This window comes from Alligator mississippiensis, chromosome 4 (assembly GCF_030867095.1).
Source record: "Alligator mississippiensis isolate rAllMis1 chromosome 4, rAllMis1, whole genome shotgun sequence".
Lineage (NCBI taxonomy): Eukaryota > Metazoa > Chordata > Crocodylia > Alligatoridae > Alligator > Alligator mississippiensis.
In genome coordinates this window covers 163,500,625-163,526,047 of record NC_081827.1, presented here as the reverse complement: position 1 = coordinate 163,526,047, position 25,423 = coordinate 163,500,625, and the positions used below count along the sequence as shown (strand labels likewise).

At 42.2% G+C, this 25,423-nt stretch overlaps 1 protein-coding gene across 2 annotated transcripts; it reads right to left on the bottom strand.

Annotated features, from left to right (window-relative positions):
* Positions 1–13,229: 13,229 nt before the first annotated feature.
* Positions 13,230–21,746, bottom strand: LOC102569692 (keratin, type I cytoskeletal 9). Of its 2 annotated transcripts, XM_006264534.3 has the most exons (9): positions 21,119–21,746; positions 19,339–19,421; positions 18,601–18,757; positions 17,434–17,595; positions 16,527–16,652; positions 16,074–16,300; positions 14,838–15,106; positions 14,237–14,338; positions 13,230–13,579 (listed from the first exon to the last, which is right to left on the bottom strand). In XM_006264534.3, the coding sequence occupies exons 1-9, from the start codon at positions 21,671–21,673 to the stop codon at positions 13,554–13,556; spliced, it is 1,707 nt and encodes a 568-aa protein (XP_006264596.1). In that variant the 5' UTR covers positions 21,674–21,746; the 3' UTR covers positions 13,230–13,553. The 2 variants fall into 2 exon arrangements, with proteins under 2 accessions (XP_006264596.1, XP_019332216.1); XM_019476671.2 differs by lacking the exon at positions 13,230–13,579 and having other exon boundaries at positions 14,236–14,306.
* Between the last annotated feature and the right edge of the window lie 3,677 nt (positions 21,747–25,423).

Genomic DNA, 25,423 nt, shown 5'->3' with positions numbered 1-25,423 from the left:
ACTACCTGCCCTATTACTGGTTTCCTCATCACCTCTCCCCCCCCCACTGCCTGCAGTAGTGAGGGGGACAAATTTAAGATGATCCTCCAATAATTAGATTCTATACATGGAAAATTATAATACATTTATAAATTTTTTTTATAGAATCTAATTATTGGTGGGTAGTCTTAAATTTAGGGTTGCCATGTATTCAGGTAAATATGGTACTAAAGCTCACATGTTTTTACATTAAACTAGCAACTGAGAGGTCATATAATCACTTATTTATTCATATAGCTGGTCAATTTTTTTTTGCAAGCATTTTGCCTTTTCCTACAAAAAACCCACCAAAAGGCATGATACCACTAATTTATTGCCTTCATTGAATCTATTAAATCTAGCTGCATGCGAAGGATATAAAGTGCAGTTGGTCTGTCTGATTTGCTCTTTTCCTTTTCCACAGGTCACACTGGTACACGACACAAGATTGGTGAACATCAGCATGAAGCCAGCCAGCCGGAACCACTGTATATTTTACCATGCTTTGAGGCAGTCCTCCTAGGCAGTCAATGGATCCTGATGAATCTGATTGAAAAATATCCCAATTTTGTACCTGTACACCAAAAAGCTAACAGTGTACCCTCAAATCCAGTCTCCATCTGATGACATGGGACTAACTTTGAAGACAATTTGGCGAATGTATTTGACAGGCTCTTGCACAGCAGTTGTTACCTGAGACTTTTTCACGAAAACAGGATAATACTCTGTGAAATCATGATAATTCCCAGAGGCATTTATTCTGATATTCTAAATAAAGATATGTGGTCAGAAATTAGCCATCAAATCCCTAAGAAACCCAGGTCCCATACTCCTAAATATGGGAGGAAAACCATTAGGAAACACATAATCAAGAGGGGTGATTTAAAGAAGAAAGTTAATCCATTTATCATAAAAAACAAAGGCTCCTCTCTTTCCCTCCAGTAATCTAAGAAGATAGTGGCTTTCTCTGCAGTGGCTTCTCACAGGAAATTGCCCTGTATGGATGCACACGTGTTGACAAATTAGACAAATCCAAAGTATAATGAAATTAATTGAATTCCTGTCCAGGCAATCTTAAATTTGCTAATGAAACTATATTTATTATTTCAACCACAAAAAAAAGTAATTACTCAGAGACTGAAGAATAATTAAAGCCCAATGTGCTTTTAGTGTATGTGCTAATTATTCCCTCAGGATGTTTTGAAGATCTTGCTCCTACATGCTTTGCAATAAGCTGCCTAGAGAAAGAAGCACCAGATAGAGCTTGTCAATTGCAACATTTGATGCTCATAAAATTAAGGCTGACAATGCTGATTAAAATCAGGCACAATATATATGCAGATCCAACGCAACGTTTTCAATGTGGCTCTGTCAAACTAGCCAGATTTCACTTATACCACCTTCTCCATTTCCAGTTATGGTGCTTCACTCAGTTCTACATGTGTATCATCCTTCTCACCACCAATAGGTCCTTTTTCAGTTCTGGGCCTGCATATAGCTTTGCTTCACTACCCCTGCTTTTCAGGTTTGGACTCCTGGGTTCTCTCTACACATGGAACCCCCAGGCCTAGGGGATCGTGGCTTCCATGATCTCCCAGTCTTGGGAGGATTGTGGCTGCCATGATCCCCCTGCCCTGGGGGTGCATGGGGCATGCCTGCAGCTTGGGACCCCTCAACTGAGGGGGCTCCCAGCCCTGGGAATTTGCTTTTTGCTGATTCAGGGGGAGCCTGAGATCAGGAATGGCAGGAAGCATGATTGTATGGATTGCATGTTAGATCCTATGGCACCTTTAGCTGCAAATGTAGAGCAGGTCATACTATCACTGTACCATTGCACTTGAATTCTAACCCAAATCACCTGTTCCTATTTAGACATGATAAAGCATGCATGCACACAAGCACTCATGCATGCATGCACTTACATTGTTTTAAAGAGGATAAGAGCTGTTTTAGGGACTATAAAGCAATTAACATTTATAGCTGCAGCCTTAACAGGATTCCCTCCTCTAGACAGATATTAGTGATGTCATAATTAGCTGGGTATTCTCTGGACACCATTGGTTACAATTTTCACTATATAAATTTGTTTTATCTTTAGTACAACTGCTTCACCACTGCAGAGCAACTACAGCTGTGGAATCCTATAATAATAAGGTGTAAGACAAGGTGAGGACTTCAAGTAAAGAGAAAAGTAGAGCAGTATATTGCATAATACTATTAGTCATAATTGGCATTCAGATAATACCTTCTGTCCTGAAGGATTAAAAAATTTTTTGCAAACCACACATTTTAAGTACACTAATTAAAACTATAAAAATTACTTCATTAGTATTATTACATAATTAATTGCAACTTACAGTGTATTCATTTTCATTAAATTTCACTTCATGCTCTTATATGAGTTTGCTATGTACTAAATGTGAGCATTTAATTAATTCACTGCGTGAGCGTCAAGGGGTTCTCCTGCCAGTACATTGACCTCTACAGTTTACACTCAGAGCTGGATTTAAGGAAAATGGTGTCCTGGACAAACTTGTATTTTGGTGTGGCCCTGGTGCCTCCCCTTGGCACTCCCCACCCAGCACCCCCCAAAGTCAGTGGTGCTGCTGCAGACAGAGGCAGATGAGTAGGGGCAAGTGGCACAGTACAGTGGGGAGGTGGAGCCACCTGCACTGCCCAGCCTGGCTCTTCCTCAGCAGCAATTGGAGGCTGGGGGGTGGGCTGGGCTGGGCACTGCTCCTCCTTTCTAGGGCAGGGATTGGCCGGGACAGGGTGAGGTGGGGCAAGGGAGGAGTGCTGTTCTGTATGTGTGTGTGTATGGTGCCTCCTAACCACAGTGCCCTGAGCAGTTGCCCACATAGCTCACCCCTAAGGCCAGCTGTAGTTATGCTCCACTTGTTGACACACAGCTCTCCTTCATGACAAAGTGTCTTCTGACAACCATCATCTGAGGAATTGGCAGATACTTTGGTGGAGATAGAAAGGACAGATTTTGTTTTGAGCTGCATGCTTTTTTGAGAAAAGATGAAGAATCAGGAAGGCAAACTTTCCAGAAAGGTAGTATCATAGCAGTAGAGAAGCAGCCCCCTGTCATAGAATGACTAGGACTTTAGGTAGAATTGGGGCCCCCTGACCTGCTGCGATCTGGCTGTTATTGTAGAGCCAGGGCTCTGGTGATAACTTGAAGATCACATGGCCCTTATAAAAGCCAATGAAAAGAAGAGCTTCAGGGAATAGGCAAGTTCCTTTAGAAGAGTCTGGGGTAGAGGAGAACGCAAAGCTGTAGTTGATATGTTGAATTTGTGTTAAATAGGTTTATTTTGAAGAAATAAAATTGAGTCAGAGGAAAAGGGAGTGAAATGTGGTGATTGTGACCAGTGAGTTATTCCACAAGCTTATGCCTCTGAAGGGAGAGAGTTAGAAACTGAAAGCAGGACAAAAATAAGTAAGGCAAAGAACAAATAGGTTTAAATGAAGAGCCAACTCCATGGAGAGAGAAGGCATCTGTCATTGAAAGGCTTTGAAAGAAGGGAGAGTGATTTTGCAATAGGTGCTTACCAAACTGCTGTTGGGTTTACTTGCACATTAGGATGAGATGATTAACAATGCTTACCTTAGCATTTAAACAGGACTTCACAGGCACTAATAAAATCCTTACTACACTGGAATGGGATAGGGAAGAAAAAATAGTGAGGGGGAGTTAAGATGGGGAAGTTGGCTTCATAGGTTGACAGACTGAGCAATAAACTGAATTATTGGAACAGATCCAGTTAGAGCTCAGATGTTCAAAACCCCCATTTCAGGATTAACCCCTAAATCAGTGCTTTTCCTTCAGGAGGCAACATTTTATTTGAAGTGAAAAAAAACCAAGCCTCAAAGTCTGTTATAAAACTAAGAGTAAAGAAATGTAGTAATGCATAGCCTGCAACACTTATTGTGTATGTGCAATTTTAGGAGCTGACAGATTGGAAAGCTGAGCTAGAGCTAACAGCATTAAGTTCAATATGGACAAATGCAAGGGTCTGTACCTCAGGAGGAATAATCAAGAATCCAAATATACAGTGACATCTGTCCGGTGAATTAAGGACTTGGGAGTCTTGGTTGACCACAGACTCAAAGTGAATCTGCAGTGTGATGCAGCTGCTCAAAAGGTGAATGCAGCTTTAGGATTCATCTGTTGGCACTGGATTTATGACCCAGATACCTTGTTCTAGGTGGATCCAAACCCTCAGACTGATCAGGGCTTCTCCATTTGACAACAGGCAAATTTTATTGATACACAGTGATAGCAGATAACAATAATGCAGGTAAGGCAAACAATTCTATATCTACCAGTCCTAGGGCTGTCACAGAAGGAAGGTACATCTGGCCAGGATGCAAACTTCACCCTGAAGTTCTCTCTTGAATGTCAGATGTCAGCACCCTGGAGATCGAGGCCCACTACACCCGTCCCCCTCATTGGGGTGGGTGAGACAGGCTGATAGTGCACTCTCTGTGCATGGTGGCCTCAGGTTGGCCCCTCAGAGACACTTTGCTGCTCTAAAATCCCTCCTTTTGTATCCTTTTTCTCTTCTGATGACTCTTCATCTCTGGGCATTGTTGATTGGTTTCCCTACGGTCATCATACTGTCTACATTCTGTTCTGTCAGTATATTCCTTTGTTTCACAAACCCACCCCATGCACACATCTTAATTTAGTTATTTACTGGTCTTCTAATTGGTCTGTTCACCAAAAATGGAAATCCCAAGGGCTCTGCAGTTGGGTACTGTGACTTGGCACCAATGCTGCAGAGTCCTTTATCTCTATTATTGATCAGTATGGTAGATGTCTTCAGTTTCCCAGCCTATGTGTCTGCTGCCTTCAGACACAGTGGGCCTTGAATGAAACTTTGTCATAAACAGGCTTGAAGCCAATTAACCCTTGCTATCCCCTGGATCATTGTTCTAATGCAATATCTACTTTATCTACAAACCAGTTCCCAAAAGCAAACCTCTAAATATCATTTTCTAGTCATCAGTCCCCTCCTTGAAGGTCTTACTCCTTCACATCATAAATGGAGCATAATCAAGGGAATTACCTAGAATGTTCATTGGGGTTGTGGGTACAACCTCCACCACGCATCCTTGGAAAAAAGTGTGACAGCATTCATGATCAGGGGCTCCAGTGGGCTGGACACTGTGATGAACCCTTAACCATTGTTCAAATGTCACCCATACCCTCTCTGGCTCAGCCTTTTGCCTCAGCATTCCCTAACTTGGCAACTGTGTTCTAGCCAATCAGGTTTAAGCAGGCCTTGCATACTGGGGCTGGGGAATGTACTGCCCAAGATGCCTATTACACCTTTTACTCAACATTTTACTCAGTATTTCAGGTAGCATTCCACTCAGCAATCAATGCCTCATCTGATTGTCAAGGTGGCTGTTTAGATCAGATAAACATCCCATGGTCGGAAACCTCAGGGACCAAACATGTTCCCAGAAATTTTACCCCTCTTGTACAATGGGCAATCTTTTCCTTGTCATCCCAAATGGATACTAAGTGCCATTGTAGTACCACCAGTGCCCTCGTTGTGCAAGAACCTGTAGAAATGCCAAGGCTCAGGCCTTTCCTGTGCAAACAGTATGCCTCATATGCTCCCCCTGGCCTTTTCCCATGACAGGATGACCCACAAGGCAGTGGGAGCTAGGGTTTTCAGGTGCCCTATGCTTGCCTTTCCATGAGGTGGCAATATGTGGCATTTTGTAGAGACTACCCTTCCACAAGTAGCTCCACCATGTTAACCAGTCCCAGGAGGGTTTATTTTCTAGGTCTTACCCAGGACCAATCTCCAGGCTCTCCTGCCCTGGTCATCCTCGGTCCTCATAGGCACAGTCTCTCACTTTTGGGCTTCCTGGCCCCTTCACCCTCGGGCTGTGGCTACACAAAGAATCATAGAAAATTAGGGTTGGAAGGGAGCTTAGGAGGTCATCTAGTCCAACTCCCTGCTCAAAGCAGAACCATCCACAACTAGATCATCCCAGTCAAAGCTTTGTCTAGCCAGGTTTTGAAAACCTCCAAGGATGGAGATTCCACCACCTCTCTGTGTAACCTGTTCCAGTGTTTTACTACCCTCCTAGTGAGAAAATTCTTCCTACTATCTAAACTTCTCTTGCTACAACTTGAAACCATTGCTCCTTGTTCTGTCATCTGCCACCACTGAGAACAGTCTATCTCCATCCTCTTTTGAACCCCCACTTCAGGTAGCTGAAGGCTGCTATTAAGTCCCCTCTCAGTCTCCTCTTCTTTAGACTAAATAAGTCCAGTTCCCTCAGTCTTTCCTCATAACTCATGTCCCCCACCCCCCTCACCATTTTTGTTGCCCTCCACTGGACTCCCTCCAATTTGTCCACATCCTTTTTAAGTGAAGGGCCCAAAACTGAACACAGTACTCCAAATGTGCCCTCACCAGTGCTGAATAGGGGGGAATAATTACTTCCCTTGACCTCCTAGCAACACACCTACCAATGCAGCCCGGTATGCTGTTAGCCTTCTTGGCAACAAGGGCACACTGTTGGCTTATATTCAGCTTATTGTCCACTGTAACCCCCAGGACCTTTTCTGCAGAGCTGCTGCCCAGCCAGTCAGCCCCCAGCCTGTACTGTGCATGGGATTGTTCCATCCTAAGTGCAGGACTTTGCACTTGTCCTTGTTGAGCCTCGTGAGATTTCTTTTGGCCCAATTCTCCAATTTGTCTAAGTCACTCTGAATGCTAGCCCTACCCTCCAGCGTATCTACTACTCCCAGCTTGGTGTCATCTGCAGCCTTGCTGAGAGTGCACTCTATGCCATCTTCCAGGTCACTGATGAAGACATTGAACAAAACTGTTCCCAAAACAAGCCAGTTCCCAAAAGCAAACCTCTAAATATTATTTTCTAGTCATCAGCCAGAAGCATTAGGTTCCTGGTTAAACGGTCTTGCCCCTCTACTAAGGATCAGATTGATCACTATATTTGGGGTTAGGAAGGAATTTTCTCCCTGGTCAGACTGGTATGGACTGTGGGGGGTTTGGCCTTCCTCTTGTAGTGGGGGACATGGCCCTCTACCCAGGATCTCTTGAGTATATATTGACAACATTTCATAGGAGGACATTGGCTGCCATGGTTTGATTTACCTGTGGCAGGGTAGGGTATTAGGTCTGTGTTGTGTCAGGGTTGACAGTTTATATTAGAGTTTATATTATGGATTGTATAGGATGGTTTGGATAGGAATGATCCTGCCTCAGGCAGGGGGGTGGACTAGCTCTAGAGGTCCCTTCCAAGTCTACATCTCTATGATTCTACTCAGCCTTGGAGTGCAAGGGTATACAGGGAATCTCATGCTAAGAAAAGGACACTGGGGCAGGACCTGGGTAAAGCTATTACAACTTATACTAGAGGCATAACTGGGCAGTTTTTTGCTTTTGGCAGCAGCAACCAAAAGAGCAGCTGCAGTTGCTATATTTTGCACCCCTCTGCATTTAGTGACCAGAGCTGGTGCCCTGGTCACTTTTGTTCCCTTTAGTCACACTACTGACTACTATGTTTGACCTCTCAAACTGTGAGTTTTGACTGCCCTGAAGTTATTCTGAAAATGTATTTTTTTTTCACTTTAGAATTACAATAAAATTGTTGACACCTCTCAGCCACTCCAATTTCCTTTGGTGAATCTAGTGAGGTCCCAATTCACCAGCTAAAGCATTTCACTAGAATAGTGGCTGCACTACTCTCGTCTGAACAGGCTGGGGTTTGCCTACAAATGATGTAGGGTTTGCAGAGTGCAGGAGTGGAGGAATGAAAACATTGAAAGAGAAATGCATAAATGCACATTTCAGCTTAGGAAGGCAAAGAATAATGCATGTAGGCATGGATTATAATAGGTGGAGGTGTATAGACAAGCTCAGGTTCAAGGGCACTTCTGAGATAACACCCATTAGAGACAGAAGAGGCCAGAGCCAAGAAAGCTTGTTAATGTTTTGTTTTCCTCAAGGTGAAAAACATTTGTCTTATTCACATGCAATGCAAACAGGTCCCAGCCCCTAGTGCTATCAAAGCCTGGACCATGACTGAGTCTATCTTCCTGCGTTTAAAGAGAAGTAGATGCTAACAATTTCATTCCACCTGTTTGTGTCCGGACCACACTAGGCCTGGAGGAAAGGAATTGCTGTGTAACATTTGGGCATTTTGAACTCTCCAGAGGACTCCTGCTAGGATTTTTCTTTCCCAAAAGTACATCCCAGAATGCTGTGCAGATATTAAATCTGACATTGACAGCAGAAAACATAAAGCAAATCAGGGAATTGTGTGGGCCGGGCCCCGATCCCGCCGCCAAGTGCGAGTCGGGAGGGGCGATCCGCGGCCCGTCTTTGCGCACGCGGGCTGTGGCCAGCAGCCCAGGCACGCGGGGTCGGAGAAAACCGGTGGCGAGCTAGAATTAGTCACAAACGCGTAGTGGTTGATTGAAAAGATTATTTACTGACACCCAAAGATGGTAGTGGTGTAGGCTGGACAGTTTTCCAAGTGCAGCTCCGCTTAAATCCTCGCTGGAGGACTACGACAAATTCTTTCCCATGGAGTTGTTTAGGCTCCGTGGGTCCGGTTCGGTTCCCTGGTCCCCCGGAGTTGTTTAGGCTCCGTGGGTTTGAAAATTGGGTTTACAGGAAAGGGATACGTCTTGGCTTGCGATCGATGACAGGGAGAGGCTAGAGGCGATTCGTTCTTTTGTTTCCCCTCCGGAGTAGTTAAAGTTCCGTGGGTTCGATTGTTAAGCCTCTATTGCCTGCTTGAGAAAAGCGTTGGGTCCGTAAGGATCCGCAGCGCTTAGAGATCTTCACACTGGGTGAAGTCTCCTCCTCCTGGTGTTCGTGGAGTCCTCCAACTTGGGCGGAAACCACTCAAGCCTTTTGTACGGCTAGCAAGCCAATAGCTAGCCACCACGTGTGCCTACATTTAGCATCGGCCAATAATGTGGCACGACTCCAAATACAAATGGCGGGAACTCCTTTGCACCGTACATCTCTGAGATGCAAAAGAAATGCACCCTGCAAAGAAGCTGCAATTTGGCGGGAAATCCCCCGTTGCACCAGAGTTCTCTCCCGCAGCAGAGAACTCTACCGTGCAAAGAAAGCTACAATTTGGGTGGGAACAATAATTTAGCGGTGCCGAAGCACACACAAACAAAAACCACAACTTTGGGTTGTGACAGGAATATCCAGAAATTTCCAAAAATAGCAAACAATCATTTGGTGACTTTCTTTCCTCCCCAATTAAAACCAGACTTGGGCTTTCCTTAAGTAAATAAGTGTTTTGGATGTGTAAAATAACTCTTTTGTCTCACCCCTAAGCATATGTGGGGAATCCATTAAAACAATAGTATATAAATCATTTATAAACATATTATTATTTAACAGGCCTAAATTAATCCTTCTTTCTCCACCAAGCAAAGTACTGTAGCTCATCCCCATGGGAAAATATCTCAGTAAATAAGTTGTTTGGGTAAAGTGATTAACAACTTAGGGCCAGCTGGCCCGGCAAGGGGAGTGGATTCTAGATTCAGCTGTAGTGCCTAGCCCTAACCCTAGTCCTTGATGCTGAAATCTAGAGCCTGCAGCTGATTTCAGATGCTCTGGAAGACCAAAATAGAAAGAAAGCAAGGTGGTCACCAAACCATCAGTGTCTTTACAGATTAAAAATTAGCTTAATGCTGTCTCTCAAGTTTTTCTATAACACTCAGTCCCATAGTCTCCGAGTGCTGAGAAACTGCATCTCATAACAAAATGGAAGCCTGTGCACACTATAGAGTTGTGGTGCCCCTGAGAGCCACACTACTCAGTAATAAAAACAGAAAGCTGTGTTCTGAACCACAGGAAATTTCATCCAAATGGTTTTCAGGTCAAACCTCCTAAACAGTCTGTTTCAATAATCCCAGTCTTGCAGCAACTTTTTAGCTAACAGTTTCTCACACAGAAGCACAGCAAGGAATCATAACCAGAATTAATGTACTGTGAAACTGGTCTAAAACAAAATCATATGAGAATGGGAGAAACTTCCAGTTTAAAAAGTTTTCCATCATATAGGGGAAGCAGAGGAATAATGGAAATATATGCTGTGAGTGGGGTCAGGGTAGGGGGTTGGAGCGTAGGATTGCTATACCCTAGCATTGGCAGCATATGGGGACTTCATACCACTAGTAGCAGCAGGAGCGGTAAGATTGCTTCTCATTTAATGACCCCCTCTTTAACTGCATTTAAGTACCTATGTACTGGGCAGTTTGTACTGGCCAAGTAAATCCCTGGGTTGATAAGAAGGTAGTATCTCTCTTTCTCACACACACACTTAATCACTTTCCATGATATATACAATGATTTTACAATTGGGCCCTGAATATCCTTTCTATTTCCATGTTTGATAGTTTCTGGCTTGTACAGATTAAATATACATAATTCTTTGTATGGCGTGTTGGGACTATAGAAATTTCCTGATTTAAGCAGGCTTCCATTTTTCACCCACAACCTGTAGTCTGAATAAAAGAAGCAATGCTGAACTCCCAAAAGGAACATTTAAACTCTGTTCCTCAGCATGTTTCCACAGGACTCCCATAGATAGTCTCTCCACCTGTGTGGTCTACAGGTAGACAGACTTTGGAACCAGAACAGATGTATTCTGGCAAGTCCAATGGTTGGCAAGGTTTTGCAGCAATGGGTCAAAACAACCCAGCTCAGGTCCAAGGATAGTTTCTGATCCAGCCACTGCCACTTTTTCTTGCTGTCTAGCCAGTGCTGGAACCCCATGGAAGTGCTCCAGCTCCACAGGCCAGATTCACTGGCTTCACAGGCCAGATCCAGGGGCTTCATGGACCAGATTTAAGGATCATGTGCTGCCAGCCCCTGGGCAAGTCTGCACTATCACCTTAAACGGGAACAATTTTACCCATTCTTCTTTACTGAAGGGGCTCTAATAGACAGATTTGTGCATACATCTTGACAAATGGCCTAATGAGAAAAATGAGAAAATTTAACTAGTAGGCTTCAGGAAGGGCATTTTGCAGAATCTTATGACCGGTAAAAATAGTTTGCGAATGCCTTATATAAAAGTGTGTATGATGGTTTATGTTGGTGACGTTCCCAGCTTTATGAAGTATTCCGGAATTGGGAACAGAGATACACATCCAAAACAATTTCACAAGGCTTCTGTGGTTTGGCAGTGCACTTACACAATCTTTCAAATCTAGATGAGCAGGCAATGATCGTGGTTTGTTACAGACATCTGGTAGCATGTGACATGAGTTGAAGGTCTCAGTTTCTTGGTGGTCAGGTGTCTATTGCATAGGAGGGACTCTTAGTGTCAGAGTCTCTTCCCCTATCAGCCCCTTTCTGCCATTTCCATAGCATGAACAGGAGGGAATCTGGACCTATCTGGTCAGCAGAACCTTCTTCCCATATGGGGAGTTCTCACCTATTGTAAGATTGGCATGATCAGTTCCTGAGCCATCCCTCCTCCTCCCTGGTATATAGGGGTGTGATAGGAGTCAGTGCAGTTAGAGCATGTGTGAGTGTCTGACTAGTCTCAAGTCTCAGAACCTTTTGGAACCCTTGTCAGCTAGGGATAAAGTGGACAAGGAATCAGAAGCTGAACCACCTCTTGCAGGTGCCCTGACTGATTCCTCCCATCTAGCAGTTTTAGCAAAAAGATCAAGACCTAAAAAAGCCCTGGGCTCTATGGACTCTGTTCCTACTAATGTTTCTTCTAGGTAGGGAAAAATGCTCACTGATGGTAAGTTGTATGTGGACGTGGGAGCTTGTACTGCCGCTGCGGGTTCTATGCTTGTTCCAAACAAATACAGGCCGTTGTGCTCCACCATTCTTGATTTAACATTTTCTACCAACAACACGTTCATTATTTTTCACTAGGTTGGCAGAGGATTTTATGTGCACAAAGATCTTGTTTCCAAATGTCACTGACCCTGCTATCATCTCTTGCTTGCTGCACTCTCATTTCTCCATTTGGAGAACATTATTTTGGTCTCTTGTCTTGGAGGACTGGCAGTCTCATCAGATTAGAATGTCTCATCTTCTAATTCTGAGAAATAAAAGTTTCCTAACAACTTTGAGGGCATCTATACATGTGTTCTTGTGTGGAAGGGGGTGCTTTAATTAGAGTGGCTCTCTAATTAGAGTAGCTCTCTATAGTCCTCGAAGCATCATGTGTATTCAATATCCCGCACTTCAAAATGGTGGCAGAGGTGCTTTAACTAAAGCTCATTCAAGTTTTAGTTAAAGCACCCCCAGCACCATTTCGAAACACGGGGACACAGAGGCTGCTGGAACATGCTAATTAGCACACTCCAGCAGACTCATTTAATTGAGTCTACTTCGACGAGTGCTAATTAGCACGCATCGGAGCAGAGCTCCGGCACGTGTATAGGTGTCCTGACTGACTCCCCTCTGAAATGACTTTCTGAGAGGTTCTTTTGGCACTGTAAGGCTAGGTACAGACATTAAAAAACCCCAAGATTGAATCAAAGTTACAGTTTTCTGTAAGTAGCATTGTTAGATGGGCAGCGAACAGAACACACATGCATCCCTTGGTGGGAGGGACAAACTTTAGACTGGGTTCTGCCATTTTTAAACCAGTCTATGTGTGCCAAATTTCTGTTCTGTTATGGGTATATACCAGTTTCTGATCACTTATACCAGTAAAAATGTAATGTTTGTACTTGGCCTAAAGCTTCCTGGCCCATCTGGTATGCCTCTCTTCTTTAGAGTTTTAACTACAGCTTTCAACTGAGGTGTATTTTCTGTCAACAAACCCTTGGCCACACACAAACTAGACTATTTTTCCTGTCCAGATGTATAAAATAAAGTAGTGTATTATACAATTAATAGAAATATTTAATAAGCAATATAGAATGAGAGGTGAATTTCCCATCTGAGGTGTTAGCACAGAGTAACACAGGTAATCTCTTCTCGGCCTTTTGGCTAAAATGCAACATTCACTATTAAAGTTTTAATATCTATTTTTCAGTTGGGCTGTTAGTTTTAATGGTGCATAAGATGGACTTTATGCCACTAAACCTGAAAGGTTGTTTCATACTCTCCCTGATGCATTTTCAAACATTCTGTATTTATTGCTTGATATTTACACCTAGAATGAATGCCGAAAACTTTTTTTGTTGAAATAAATTAGTTTCCAGGCAGTTTTATGGTTGCAGCAGACAGAAATGAAGCTTTATTCAAGATATTTTTCATCAGGAGGTAAATTTCTAAGCACAATACAGTTCCATTAAGTAACAGTGTCTGGACACAAGAATGCAGAGGAAAGAAACAGATAGCATGGAGGAGGCCATCTGAGCAGCTCAGATGAGCCTGCTGGTATAGATGTCATCAACAGCACTGAGTAATAGGAATAAGCATTTCTCCTTGCTCATTTGCACAGGCATGCACTGAACATCCTGGGAGCACTTCCACTTTGTCTGAAGTTTGACTTGAAGGTCCTGCACTGGGAGAGGCTGGTGTTGCTGATCAGGCATAAAGCTTCCTGGATTGCCCTGTTGAAAAATTAAAGAACGTGATATTTCTGGAAGGTGGAGGAATAAAATCTCTCAAGCAACACTGTTGCTGTTGTTATGGCCTATTACCTAATTACAGTAGCATCCACAGTGCACTGTATTCTTTTTAAACATTCAGGAGGGATGGCCCCTGCCCTCCAGAAGAAGAATGGAAAAACAAGTGGGCGAGTGGTGGGCCAGCTATTGGAAGAAATTCATGAAATACAAGCTTATAAAAACAAAAAAATTCCCTAAGTTTTTGAGAAGCATGGAGTTTACTTTTTTGTTTGTTTTTGGTGATACCTTATATTGGACCAACTTTATAATTGTGAAAGATGTTAAATAAGCTTTCAGGCACCAAGTGCATTTTTTTAAGGTCAGGTGACCTTGAAACCAGGAACCCTTGTCATGAAGAATGCCCAAAATTGTATATCTGAGAGAGCTATTATTTTAACTAACATATTTTGCATCATTTTTATCAATGAATAAACTGGCATAAAGGAAAGGCTCCAAGCAAAGTCATTTTCTGGCTTTGCTACCATGAATAAGTGAAAATGTAATTCTAATCAGCAAGACTCTTAGTGCAGAAAGGAGCCAAAGCATTTCTAATCAACCTAATAAATCCATCTGAGAAACTTGCAAGGCCTGGAGCCTTACCAGATTTCATAGTCTTTATGGCTTCAGTCACTTCTTCCATTGTTGCTCCTCTCTCCAATGTATTATTCCCCTGTAGGCAAATTCTTAGATTTTCATTACCTTCTGAAATCATATGGTTGTCAAAGTTAGAGATAAAAAAAATCACTTTCAGTCATCTAGTCCACTCTCTGTTCATATAGCACTAAGTAATGATGGTTCTCACTTGCTCATCCACTTTGAATGGTGTGACTGCTTTAATGCTGATGTCAGTTCTAATACAAAGCCTGACAGTTCCTTTGGATATCAGCGTGCTCTTGGCTGGGCTATACCCAGCTCTTCACAGTTACCTCTGCAGCATCCCTTGTTTTTCCTCTTCACCAGGCAATGTATCTTTCACTTAAATTCCCACCCCTCTACACATGCTCTGATTTAATGCATTCTCCACTGCATCCTCTCCTCTCATTCACATCATTCTTAAAAATACCTCAGTCTTGCTATGCAAAAACAATTATTAGAGGAGACTGAAACAGTGCCCTAAAAGGTGAGACAGCAGTGCTGACATCCTCTTCTGCCATGCAGAAAGAAAAGAGCTGACATAGTTTTCTTCTGTTATGAGTCTTACCTTGGCCTTCACTTTTGTTGGGCTGAGGCTGGGAAGATGAAGCAAAGCAGTAAGAAGAGTTACCCCCACCACAGACACCTCCTCCTGAAATTTTACTACAGGATCTTCCTCCTGTGCCTCCAGTGCCACATCCTCCTCCTGAAGACCAGCTAGTACCACCTCCACCACATGATGACCAGCCACTTCCTCCTCCTCCACCACTTCCACCAGCTGATGACCAACTAACTCCTCCATGTCCTCCTCTTCCTCCTCCTCCTCCCTGTATGTAGCTGTAAGGGGAGAAAGATATTTGAGGAATGAAACAAAAGAACAGGTGTATTCTAGCTGCAGCCATAGAGGGACTGCGTGTCCTTGCTGTTTTCCACCCAGCCCCTTCTCCCTATCTGATCCATACACGCAAGACTTTAGGATAACGGGACTGAAATTCCATCCTCCCCCTGATGCCACCCATGGCATTTTTTGACAGTTTACCTCAAGTCCTTTGACAGCTGCCTGCCATAGCTCTGAGAGCATGCTTATTCCCTGGCACCCAAATAATAAAGATGCAGAACTGTATCTCTGTCATACTCATGCCATAGCACAGACTTAAAACCAACATTATCTGAGATATGGCTGAATTAATAAATGGCTCAAATGATCTCCCAGACCTCATATTTGTCAGGATTTAGAAAAGTGTGGCTATGTTATTTTGCTTAGTTTTCATTCTCACAGTGCATGTCTACATGTTCATTAATGTGCAACGGCTACTACACATTTAATTTAGTACTTATATAATAAAGTACTAAATAAATATACTAAATGTACTAGAGAAATTTGCTGTAGCACCAGCGAATGCCTTTTAAGTGACACTATTGCGCAGTAGCTTAATAGTGCACAGTAGCGTATTAGCAGTGTTTGTGCTGTGACATGCTACTACATAGTATTATTAGGCTACTACACTGTTAGCGTCTCGTGTAGGTGCATCCACGGCTACCTCTACAGGTCCCTTTCTGTCTGGAAGCAGAAGTGGCAAAAGACTGTCATAAATCCTCTTCTCCCATGAGTTTCTCCCCAAATGACTACCACTTTGATGTTGTGAGATTTAGACTTATCAGATAAAAGCAATTCCCATTTCACCACACCTTTTCATAATTTACCCATTTTCTACTGATTCCTTTGTTGTGTGTTGCTATACTTGCTTTCAACTACATGTGACACTAATTTCTTTAATATTATTATAGTTTCCCATATGTTTACCCAATGTCATGCTGTCCTTCATCAAGCAACTCCCGGTATTGACAGATTTCCTGTTCCAGGCGAGTCTTGATGCCAAGTAGCATCTTGTACTCCTCATTCTGACTCTCCATTTCACATCGGATACTGGCCAGTTCTTCTTCCACAGGGATGATCATGTTCTGGATCTGCTGCAGCTGCATGTTGTAACGGTAGTCTGTGTCCTCCAAGTTGGATTGCAAGGACTGTAACTAAAAAATGAAAAGAATAGACAGCTTGTATTCACATGGCAAGTCTTAACTCCTTTTGATGCAGAAAGCAGTACTTTTCAATAACGGAAGGGAGAACCAAGTCCCTCATGACAACAGCATCTCTCCATCTACAGAAGGAAAGCTTGCAAAAACTGCTCTCTTATCATTCCAGTAACCATGTGCCCTATGTCTTTTATGACAGGCAAAGCAAATGAAAATGTCATACCGTGCTGAGCTGAGACTGGAGCTCAATTTCCAGTCTCTGATATTCACGTCTCAGCTCTGAGACCTGTTGGTTGCTTGATTCAATCTCCTGACCACTGGTGTGGACTTCGTGTCTAACCTCTTCCATCTGACAAATGCAAATACAGAATCTGAAGGTTTCTGACACAATGTTTAAAAATAAAATGAATCAAATTAAACAGCAGCCCCTTGGCATGTAATGATATGAGATGACTATTTAGCCCCAAATTAACCAAGTCCTTTGTTCATCACTCCTTATATTTGCTTCCTTAGCAGTTCCCCTAAAAAAAATGTATTATGGTCAAACCCCAATAGCATGATGTGCATGGGACTGTGCAATTAATCAGAGCAGCACACTCTGCTAACTGTCCACATCTACATGAGATGCTGACTGTGCAGTAGCTCATTACTCATTGGTAAAATCTTCCACTCCCAGGTGCTGAACAAGGGATTGGCAAGCCTGCCTTGCAATTATTAAAAAATAAAATTAAAGAGGTTTTGCTCTTGTATATCTTCATGCATATTTCTGTGAAGAAGGCAAATTACTTTGCCAATAGCTGTCTGCTAACTGATTCAATGTGGTAACCATATTTGGTAAATGTGATGTTAAGCAGTCAATTTTACCTAGCAAAGATGGCTTAAGTTGTCAGTTTGAAGAAGTTTGTGACGCTGCCTAGATTGACAGTAGCCATTATCATGAATGGATATTCAATTATTACAGTATTGAATTATTGCAAATGGAAGTCAGGTGTTTGTGACGAAAGTTGTGATAACAGGCAGAGTGTGATATATGAGTGATATTATCAGGGTTTGACTGTATGCGCTGTGCCCTGAAAGTCCACAAGTATGAGCTGTTTTGCATAAACTGATATATCTGACCTGGGATTTACCTTGCTTTCATACCAGCGTTCAACCTCCTCACGGTTCCTCTGGATGATGTATTCATACTCCTTTCTCATCTCATTCAATTTTCCCATCAGATCTTCTCCTGGAGCAGCACTGACCTCCACACTGACATCACCACCAGATTCTGACTGCAATGAACTCATTTCCTGCAGAGTAAGCGCAAACCAAGCACATAGGAAAGAAAGACTTAGTTTCCTGCTGGAGAGAGTTTTGGAAAATGGCATACACATGTCATGTGTTACCTAACAAATGACCACTGTCATCTGAGAAAGGTCAGATGAGCATTCAGGGGGAGTGGGGAGGCTGGGAGGCTGACTGGGAGCTATAAGATATGGTTCCCATGCAAACCTTCACAGTGAGCAATAATGATCTGAGAATATCCCATGGCGATTATTTAAATATAGTAAATGAAGGAACCCCTGTTTTTTCTAGAAAGCAAGAAATGTAAGCAGGGAAGACGCAAAAGGAACAATCATAAGGAGGTGGGGGCCAGAGGACAGTCAAAGTATGAATGAACTTTGACATCTGGCCCTGGGCTTTGTAAATCCCAGATGCAGCTATGGTCTTCATGGAGGTCCTTTGGTTGAAAAAGTGGAGAAACCATGATCTTACGTGCCAATTATAAGGTGCATGGATAAAGGTCCCACTACATAAATAACCAAACCAGCGGACCAAGACCCACAGGAAACCAAATCTTAGTGGAACTGCAGAACCCAGCTCTGCCAAGACATAAATCCAGTCACCTAAATTCATTAAATTCACAAAGGTATTGAAAATCATTCATTCAGGCTGCAATTCTCAAATCACCTTGGTGTAGCTACCACTTTGGAAACTGAAATATTTTGTAACTAAGGATGGTCACAGTAGGTCACAGCTGCTTAAATTTTCATATTCTTTCCTAAGAACTGTAACGGAGAACTGTAAAACAGGGAGACAATGACCTGGTTTTATCTTTTGTTGCTTCTTTATGCACAACAAAGGCAGCATAAGACATTTTTTCAGAAATACATTTTTTTTTTTCGTGTGTTCACATCAAAAAGTAATAGGCCTTGATTGCCAGACTTTTGCTCTGAGACTGCAGGAGGGATACTCATTCCCAAGAGAGAGAAACTTGAGCTGTAGCTTCCAAACTACTAAGGGTAAGGTCTTACCTCCTGATGATTCTTCTTGAGTTGAATCAGCTCCTCCCGTAGGGACTCAAATTGCATCTCCAGGTCAGACTTAGCTAAAGTCAGGTTGTCCAACACAGGGCGCAAGCCATTAATATCACCCTCCACACTCTGCCGAAGACTATATTCAGTCTCATACCTGAATCACAGGCGAAAAAACACAACTAATTCAGCAACTGCATCCCTGATTGTGTGTTTCTGGTATTACTTTAATTTATAAACAGGATCACATTTTCTATCACTTTTTTTTCTGTCTTCATCTCCATATTTTGTCTCTCACCTGTACCATTTTCAGTCTAGTCTAAGTCCAGTGGTAGGGATTTAAGTTTTACTATTTCAAAAATCCTTTTTCCTTGTTCTTTTTCACTTTCTCTATTTTCTGTGGGCATGGTATAGCTATCCACCAATTTCTATGTGCTTCCAGAAGAAAATAATATTCCCCTCTTTTTTCCTTAAAAATATATAGATTTCTTATGCCTTTGCCCCACAAACAGATTCTTTGTTGCCAAAAACAGTAAGGAAATCATTATTTGTTGACACCCTTTTCTGCAGTCAAGAAAAATCTGAAAAGCTGACATAAATATCAGATGTCAAGTCTGCTGTCATGGAATTAGAAGATACTATAACCCTCCGTAACAGGTGCCTTTGTATTGGGAATCCATATGGATAAGGTGAGGAAAGTAGAAGGCAGTGAGTGACTGGAGGTGAAAATGTATTTACTTCATCCTGAAGTCTTCAGCAGTCATCCTGGCATTATCTAGGTCCAGTATAATCTTGTTATTTGCCACAGTTGCCAAAACAATCTAAAAGAGATGATACACTGATGACTTTCAAACCTGCCGGCTCATCACATTCTCATTAAGGCACGATAATGTCAAGAACAGATAGGAGGGAAACAACATTTCTTAGGCACAAGGATCTGAATGAGTCCATCTCATTCACAAAGGAAAAGTAATGATGATGTCCATATGAAAAATTGCACTGGAAGGTTTATACATCACTCACCATCTGTAGAAATTGTACAGCTTTCTTCTTTACATCAATAAAGCAGCCCTCCATTACCAACAGCAACAGTGCTACCAACAACAACAATGGTGTTCCCACTGTCCTGTGTTTTTCTGTGTGTTTCATCCCCCAAAATGTTAGATGAGAATACTTTGCCATTAAGTAGGGTATTAAAAAACAACCTACTTTAGCATGCTTTCAAGTCCTTTTAAATGGAACATGGTCATCATCTTATTATTGTACCTGAAACTTTTACCAGCAACCACGTCATTCCTGGGCCCCGTTCCTACCCTGGTCTGCTCACTTCCCCATTCTTTGATTCTCTCCTTAAACACATTTCCCCCAAACACCTACAGACAGTAGTCTTTCACTTAATGAACTATTAACAACTACCAAAAGCTGCAATAAGGAGACACAGAATAAACATCAATATTCCTTCAACTGCTGCTTGTTTTTTTGCTTCCCATGTCCATCCATTGCCTACATATCAAGAGCCTTGTTCCCTTTGGCAATGTCCCTGAAGTCCTCACTTATCCTAGAGCAAAGTGAACGTAAAGTGGCTGCAACACACAAACAAATCAGACTAGTAGAATGTTAAATTAGATGCTCTTACAACTGCTGTAAAATACCATATAAGTTCTAGGTGTAATGAGCTTGGGTGGTGCTGAAGTAATGAAGAATCTGCTTAGACTATAAACCCGTTGGGTAGAAACCCTATCTTTTACCTCCCCATAAAGCACCTACTTTACTTTCCACACTATGATTATTATGATCAATGCTACTTTTAACACCTAAATCCCTTGGACATATATAAATACAGTATGGGCCACATGTCCAATAAATGTACCTTCCTGCAAGAAAGGGAGGCCTGATTCCTGTACCTAGCATTTGTGAGTGCAGGGTGAGGCTGGTTAACACAGCCAGTGGGGCCAGATTTATTGCTATGGCTCTGGCCCAATTTTTTTTCTCCCATTGGCACTACAGAGTAGGGGAAATGCACATTACACCCTGTAACAGCACATAGCATTTGCCATTATGTATGCTTTCTGTCTTCCTGTTGCCAGCAAATTGCTACTTGGAAGGCCCATTGGTAAAGTACACTCCTAACTTCCAAACTCTTTCTTATGAAACAACACTGGCTTTAGAGACCATAACTATATGTCTTTTTGCAGGATTGAGGAGTCAGTGGGAGCTTCTGGAAGGTCAACATTTCTGAGAAATCAGGCCACATATGGATATAAGAGTAGAATTTGGGCTGGCTCTTTGGTTTTTGGTTTTTTAATTTTTTTTTTTTTCTGAACAAGCCCATTTTAAATAGATTACAGGAATTCCTGAGTCCTGGCACAAGACCATATTGTAAGGAATTTTCTTTATTTATGCCTGCAAAGATTATTAATACTATTGCCCCAAAATTTCCCCTGCTATCTGCCAAACATGCTGAGCACAGTCTCACAAAGAATCCCTTCTGTTGCTCATTTGGAAAATTAGATCCTACCTGGTTTAGAAGGTCTTCAATTGGTCCATAATAGTGGCTGTAATCCTTTCCACCTTGAGGACCATGTGTCTGATACCACTCCCTGATTAGATGTTCGAGCTGAAGGTTGTCTTCCTCCAAACATCGCACCTTGTCCAAGTAAGATGCTAGGCGTTCATTAAGGTTCTGCATGGTCATCTTTTCATTGTTGGAAAGGAAGCCAGTATCATCACCCCCAAAACCTCCTCCACCACCAATGCTGCCGCCACCAAAGCCAATGCTGCCGCCACCAAAGCCAATGCTGCCTTCACCAAAGCCACCTCCAGAACCACAACCAAATCCCCCAATGCCACTATAACTTCCACTGCTCATGCCTCCTCCATAACTTCCTCCATAACCACACCTGGCACTTCCTCCACCAAAGCTCCTACTAGAAAAACCTCCTCCACTGATTGCTCTGGAAGAAGCATATCTTCTACAGGAGCTTGAAGAGAACCCACCGCCCCTACCACAAACACCACCACTGCTACCACCTAAAGAGTAGCTTTTAGAGGTGTGCTTGAAGCTACAACTCATTGTGACAGCAATTAAGGATTCAGATCAAATCCCAAAGCTGAGTGCACAGTTGTTTATAGAATCATAGCTTCAACTGTCCATCCCAAACAGAGTACTTATACCTTCCGCACTGGGTGTCACCATGAGGGTGTTCCTCTTTTCCATGTGCATTTGCCAGCTCTATTTTTATGCCAAGAATAGCTTGCCAAAGGGAACTTTTTAGACAGTTTCAAACAACCTGGCGCACAGCCAGACTGTCCATGTTTATGCATCTATAGTTTGTTTAAGATGGAAGGTATAATTAGCTGAGGTGGCTCTGAATTAATTTTGATCTTTTCTATCATCACATTCATTGGATTTACTATCATGTTGAGTTAAACTCAACTCATCCATGTCCCTTTCCAGAACATAAAAAACATTGTCATATTATCAAGCAGTAATGAACAGTATGTTCTCTTTTTTAACAGAGGTGATTGAAAAGCTCACTATTTCAAATTCAATTTTCCCTTGTAGATCACAAATAGTGAATCCTACAATGTGCCCATTCAGATAGAATGCTATAATTCATTCCCTTGGTTGACTCTTTTCTACTTCAGTACTCTTTAAATTATGGGATTTGTTCTATTTTTCTGCATAGTTTATTATGTGTGTTACCTCAGTTTTTCCTCTGCCCTTGTTTTTTCCTCTGCATTAAATTTATATAGGTGCATTTTTAACCACTATCAAGAATCTAGATATTGTTTCATAAAGAGTGCTGTACACATCAGTTTATCTCTCATCAATAATTATATTTTATGAATCATAATTTCCTTATGAGAAAAAGCCCTGTACAACAACAACAGAAACAGCAATGCCCAAGATTTGCAGAGAGAGGGAAGCATTACAATATCTTGTAGGAAATAACTCTTGATTTTGTTTGTTAACAGCAAATAACTTGGAGGATGGGGAGGGCATGCCACAGTTCTGCCTGCCAAAACTTGCTCTATGGGGATTGATATGCACACACCAGTTTACCAGAACATCCTGGTTAATACCAAGAGATTGGATCCTGAAGGGTTATGACACAGCTGTGAGAGCAAGAAAAAGATCTTGATTATTGGCATGCCAGTGAGCATCACTGAAAATCACGCTCTTCTAAAATCTCCACTGCCTATCAAAAACCTTGTCTGAGGCTTTGCACAACTGGATGTAGAGAATAGTGAAGAACTTGTCCAAAATCCCACTAAGCATGGAGGATAACATTTTCAAGAATGCCAAAGTGCTTTTGCCTCAGGGATTTTAGAGAATTTTACTCTCAGGCCATTCATCTTCCTAAACTCAAATACCAGCACACTCTGTAAGAGAAGGAAGCTCATAGGCTGCAATACCAGATGCATTTTTTCAAGCACATATGGTTGGCCATTTAATGAGGGAAAGTACTGATGGAAATACAGCAAAGAGCCTTCCTTGATCATTTTCTGAATGTAAGGAAAGAAATCAGGATTTTTATGTACAATTTATCATAAGCAGGAATGAGACTGAAATCAGTGGAAGTTACATATCTCAATAGGAGTTGGACATATAAATACCTTTAAGAATTCGTAAGAAGCAAGGGTTTGCACAGGTCATGTCTTTTAGTGGACCAGTTGAATAGTTAGGAGAGACTATGAGGAATGGTGCTTTGGACGCATCCAGACAAGTGCACACATGTGGTCTGCAGCACTACACACCGTACACACTGCATATGCAAGTCTTCCCTGTGGGGAGGTTTTTGAACAGTGGGAGATCCTAGCATCAAAAAAACCCACAACATAAAAAAGCAGGGTGGTGCATGTGGCACCAGCATGCACTTCCTGAAACCAGAGCCTGGCTGGCCAAAGCCATGCTCCAACTGCTGGCCAGGCTCCCTGCTGCTGGAGGCTCCCAGGACCCCAGGTGAGGTTGTTGGCGCCAGCCCAGGTACTGGCCCCAACCTCTCCACCCCACCCAGGGGAGCCTGCCATGAGCCAGGGTATGCATGCATGAGTGTTTGGCCCGTGAGGCAGAAAATTCACTTTCTGAAAAACTAAAATGTAGTCCAGCCTATATGACAGAATGGGGGCATGAGACACCCAACTGACAAAACAATTATGGGAATTATGGGAATAATTTCATAATGAAAAGTTTCAAGCCAATTCAGCAAATCAAAATTAAACATGATTTTTATATATCAAAAAGTCCTATTTCAATTTTAAAAGAATCCAAAATGAAATACTTCACCATTTCTGAATAAAAAACTTTTGTTATGGGTAAAAATACAACATTTCACCTTTTTTTTTCTAATTCAGGATCAAAAAATGTTGGAATGATAGAATTTCCTGCAGGATAAAAATTTTGATTCATGCTCAGCTCTAATGATTAGGCATTATATGACGTAGCTGTGAAAAATGGTTAATGTAATTCTCATTTACAAACCATTTCTCCTGGACACCAGAGTCCCTTGGCCAATCAAGGGTGGGGGGAGATAGGGGGCTCACCATGATAAGCCCATGAAAATGGTGGCTGGCCCTGTGATCGGCCTGCAAAATCAGCCCCCTGCCTCCTCAATTTCGGTAGGTTCCTACCTATGAACTATATACATAAGAATAGGATTTTCCTTTCAGATTTTGTTCTTTTGTGTCTCCAACCTTCCTGGAAACATCATGACCAGAAGCAAGAAGTATCCACTATCTCCCAACCTCTTTTTATAGAGGTCCAGCTCCAGTTTTGCAGACCACAGAGCATATATAGTTTGGATCAGCGTCCAAACTCTAACCTGTTTGCTCCAACCCAATTCCAAACACTTTTAGTTTTTCCCGTTGCTGTCTCTTATAATTGCTTTTTCTCAAATGCCTGTAGCTCTCAGGCCCATAGGATCCTGGAGTAGTTCAGTTTGGCATCTGTCCTTAATATTGCGATATCAACCTTGCTGGCTCTGTTGTGTTGTTTTTTCCATTACGCTGCCTTTGTCATCTTTATTGTTGCTCACTTCAAATGTTGTTTGTAATAGAGTATAGCAACTCCCATGGAGATATATTTTCAACCCAGTACTGCACCAAATAGCTTTCACACCCTCACCCCCACACATGCAGCTGGGCACACCCTGAGTCTAATCATCAGCTATCCTGTGTACCTGAAACGCAGGCCAAAATTACCTTTTTCCATTTCCAGTTCAATTTTCAGAAAGACACAAAAGTTTGTGGCAGAATATTTGAATTTCCTGGCAATTCCATCGCTGGCTTCAGAGTAGCTATTCTTAAAAAAAAAAACTGTTAAAACCAACTTACATGTAAAATTGCAGGACAAAAAAATCATCAACAGACTAAGTTGTGTTAAATATGGTTTCAGTAGAGGTTATGGATTCTTCTCCCATTCCCTGGGCTAACTGTGAAGATCATATATACCTCAGTGGATTAACTGCTTTGATTATCCTTTTTGATGTCTTCAACCTACCTTCTCAGCAGTGCCCCCTCCTCTTGTCCTTTCCTTCACCTTTCCCTATCCTTTGCATTTAAATTACTTTACTACTTTCTATTTAGTACCACTACTCAAAAGTCTGTTCATAGCATTTGAGGAAGCAGGCTGTTGCCTCCAAAAGCTTAGCCTTTCTTACAATTTAGTCCCAAGGTGGCACCCTGCTCTGCCTTCTGTCTTCTTTCATGACACAGGATGGTGTCAGTGCCTGCAGAAGGATGAAGAAGACTTTGCTCTGTGATGTGTGGTCCACCACATGTTTAGGGTTTTCACAACATCTTTTCTATTTGTGGCTGCCTA

Coding starts and splice junctions, on each gene's coding strand:
- LOC102569692 (XM_006264534.3), bottom strand. CDS start 21,673: ATGAGTTGTAGCTTCAAGCACACCTCTAAAAGCTACTCTTTAGGTGGT. Junction 16,653..17,433: donor AACGCTGGTATGAAAGCAAG/GTAAATCCCAGG, acceptor TGCATTTGTCAG/ATGGAAGAGGTTAGACACGA. Junction 16,301..16,526: donor TCCAGTCTCAGCTCAGCACG/GTATGACATTTT, acceptor TTCATTTTTTAG/TTACAGTCCTTGCAATCCAA.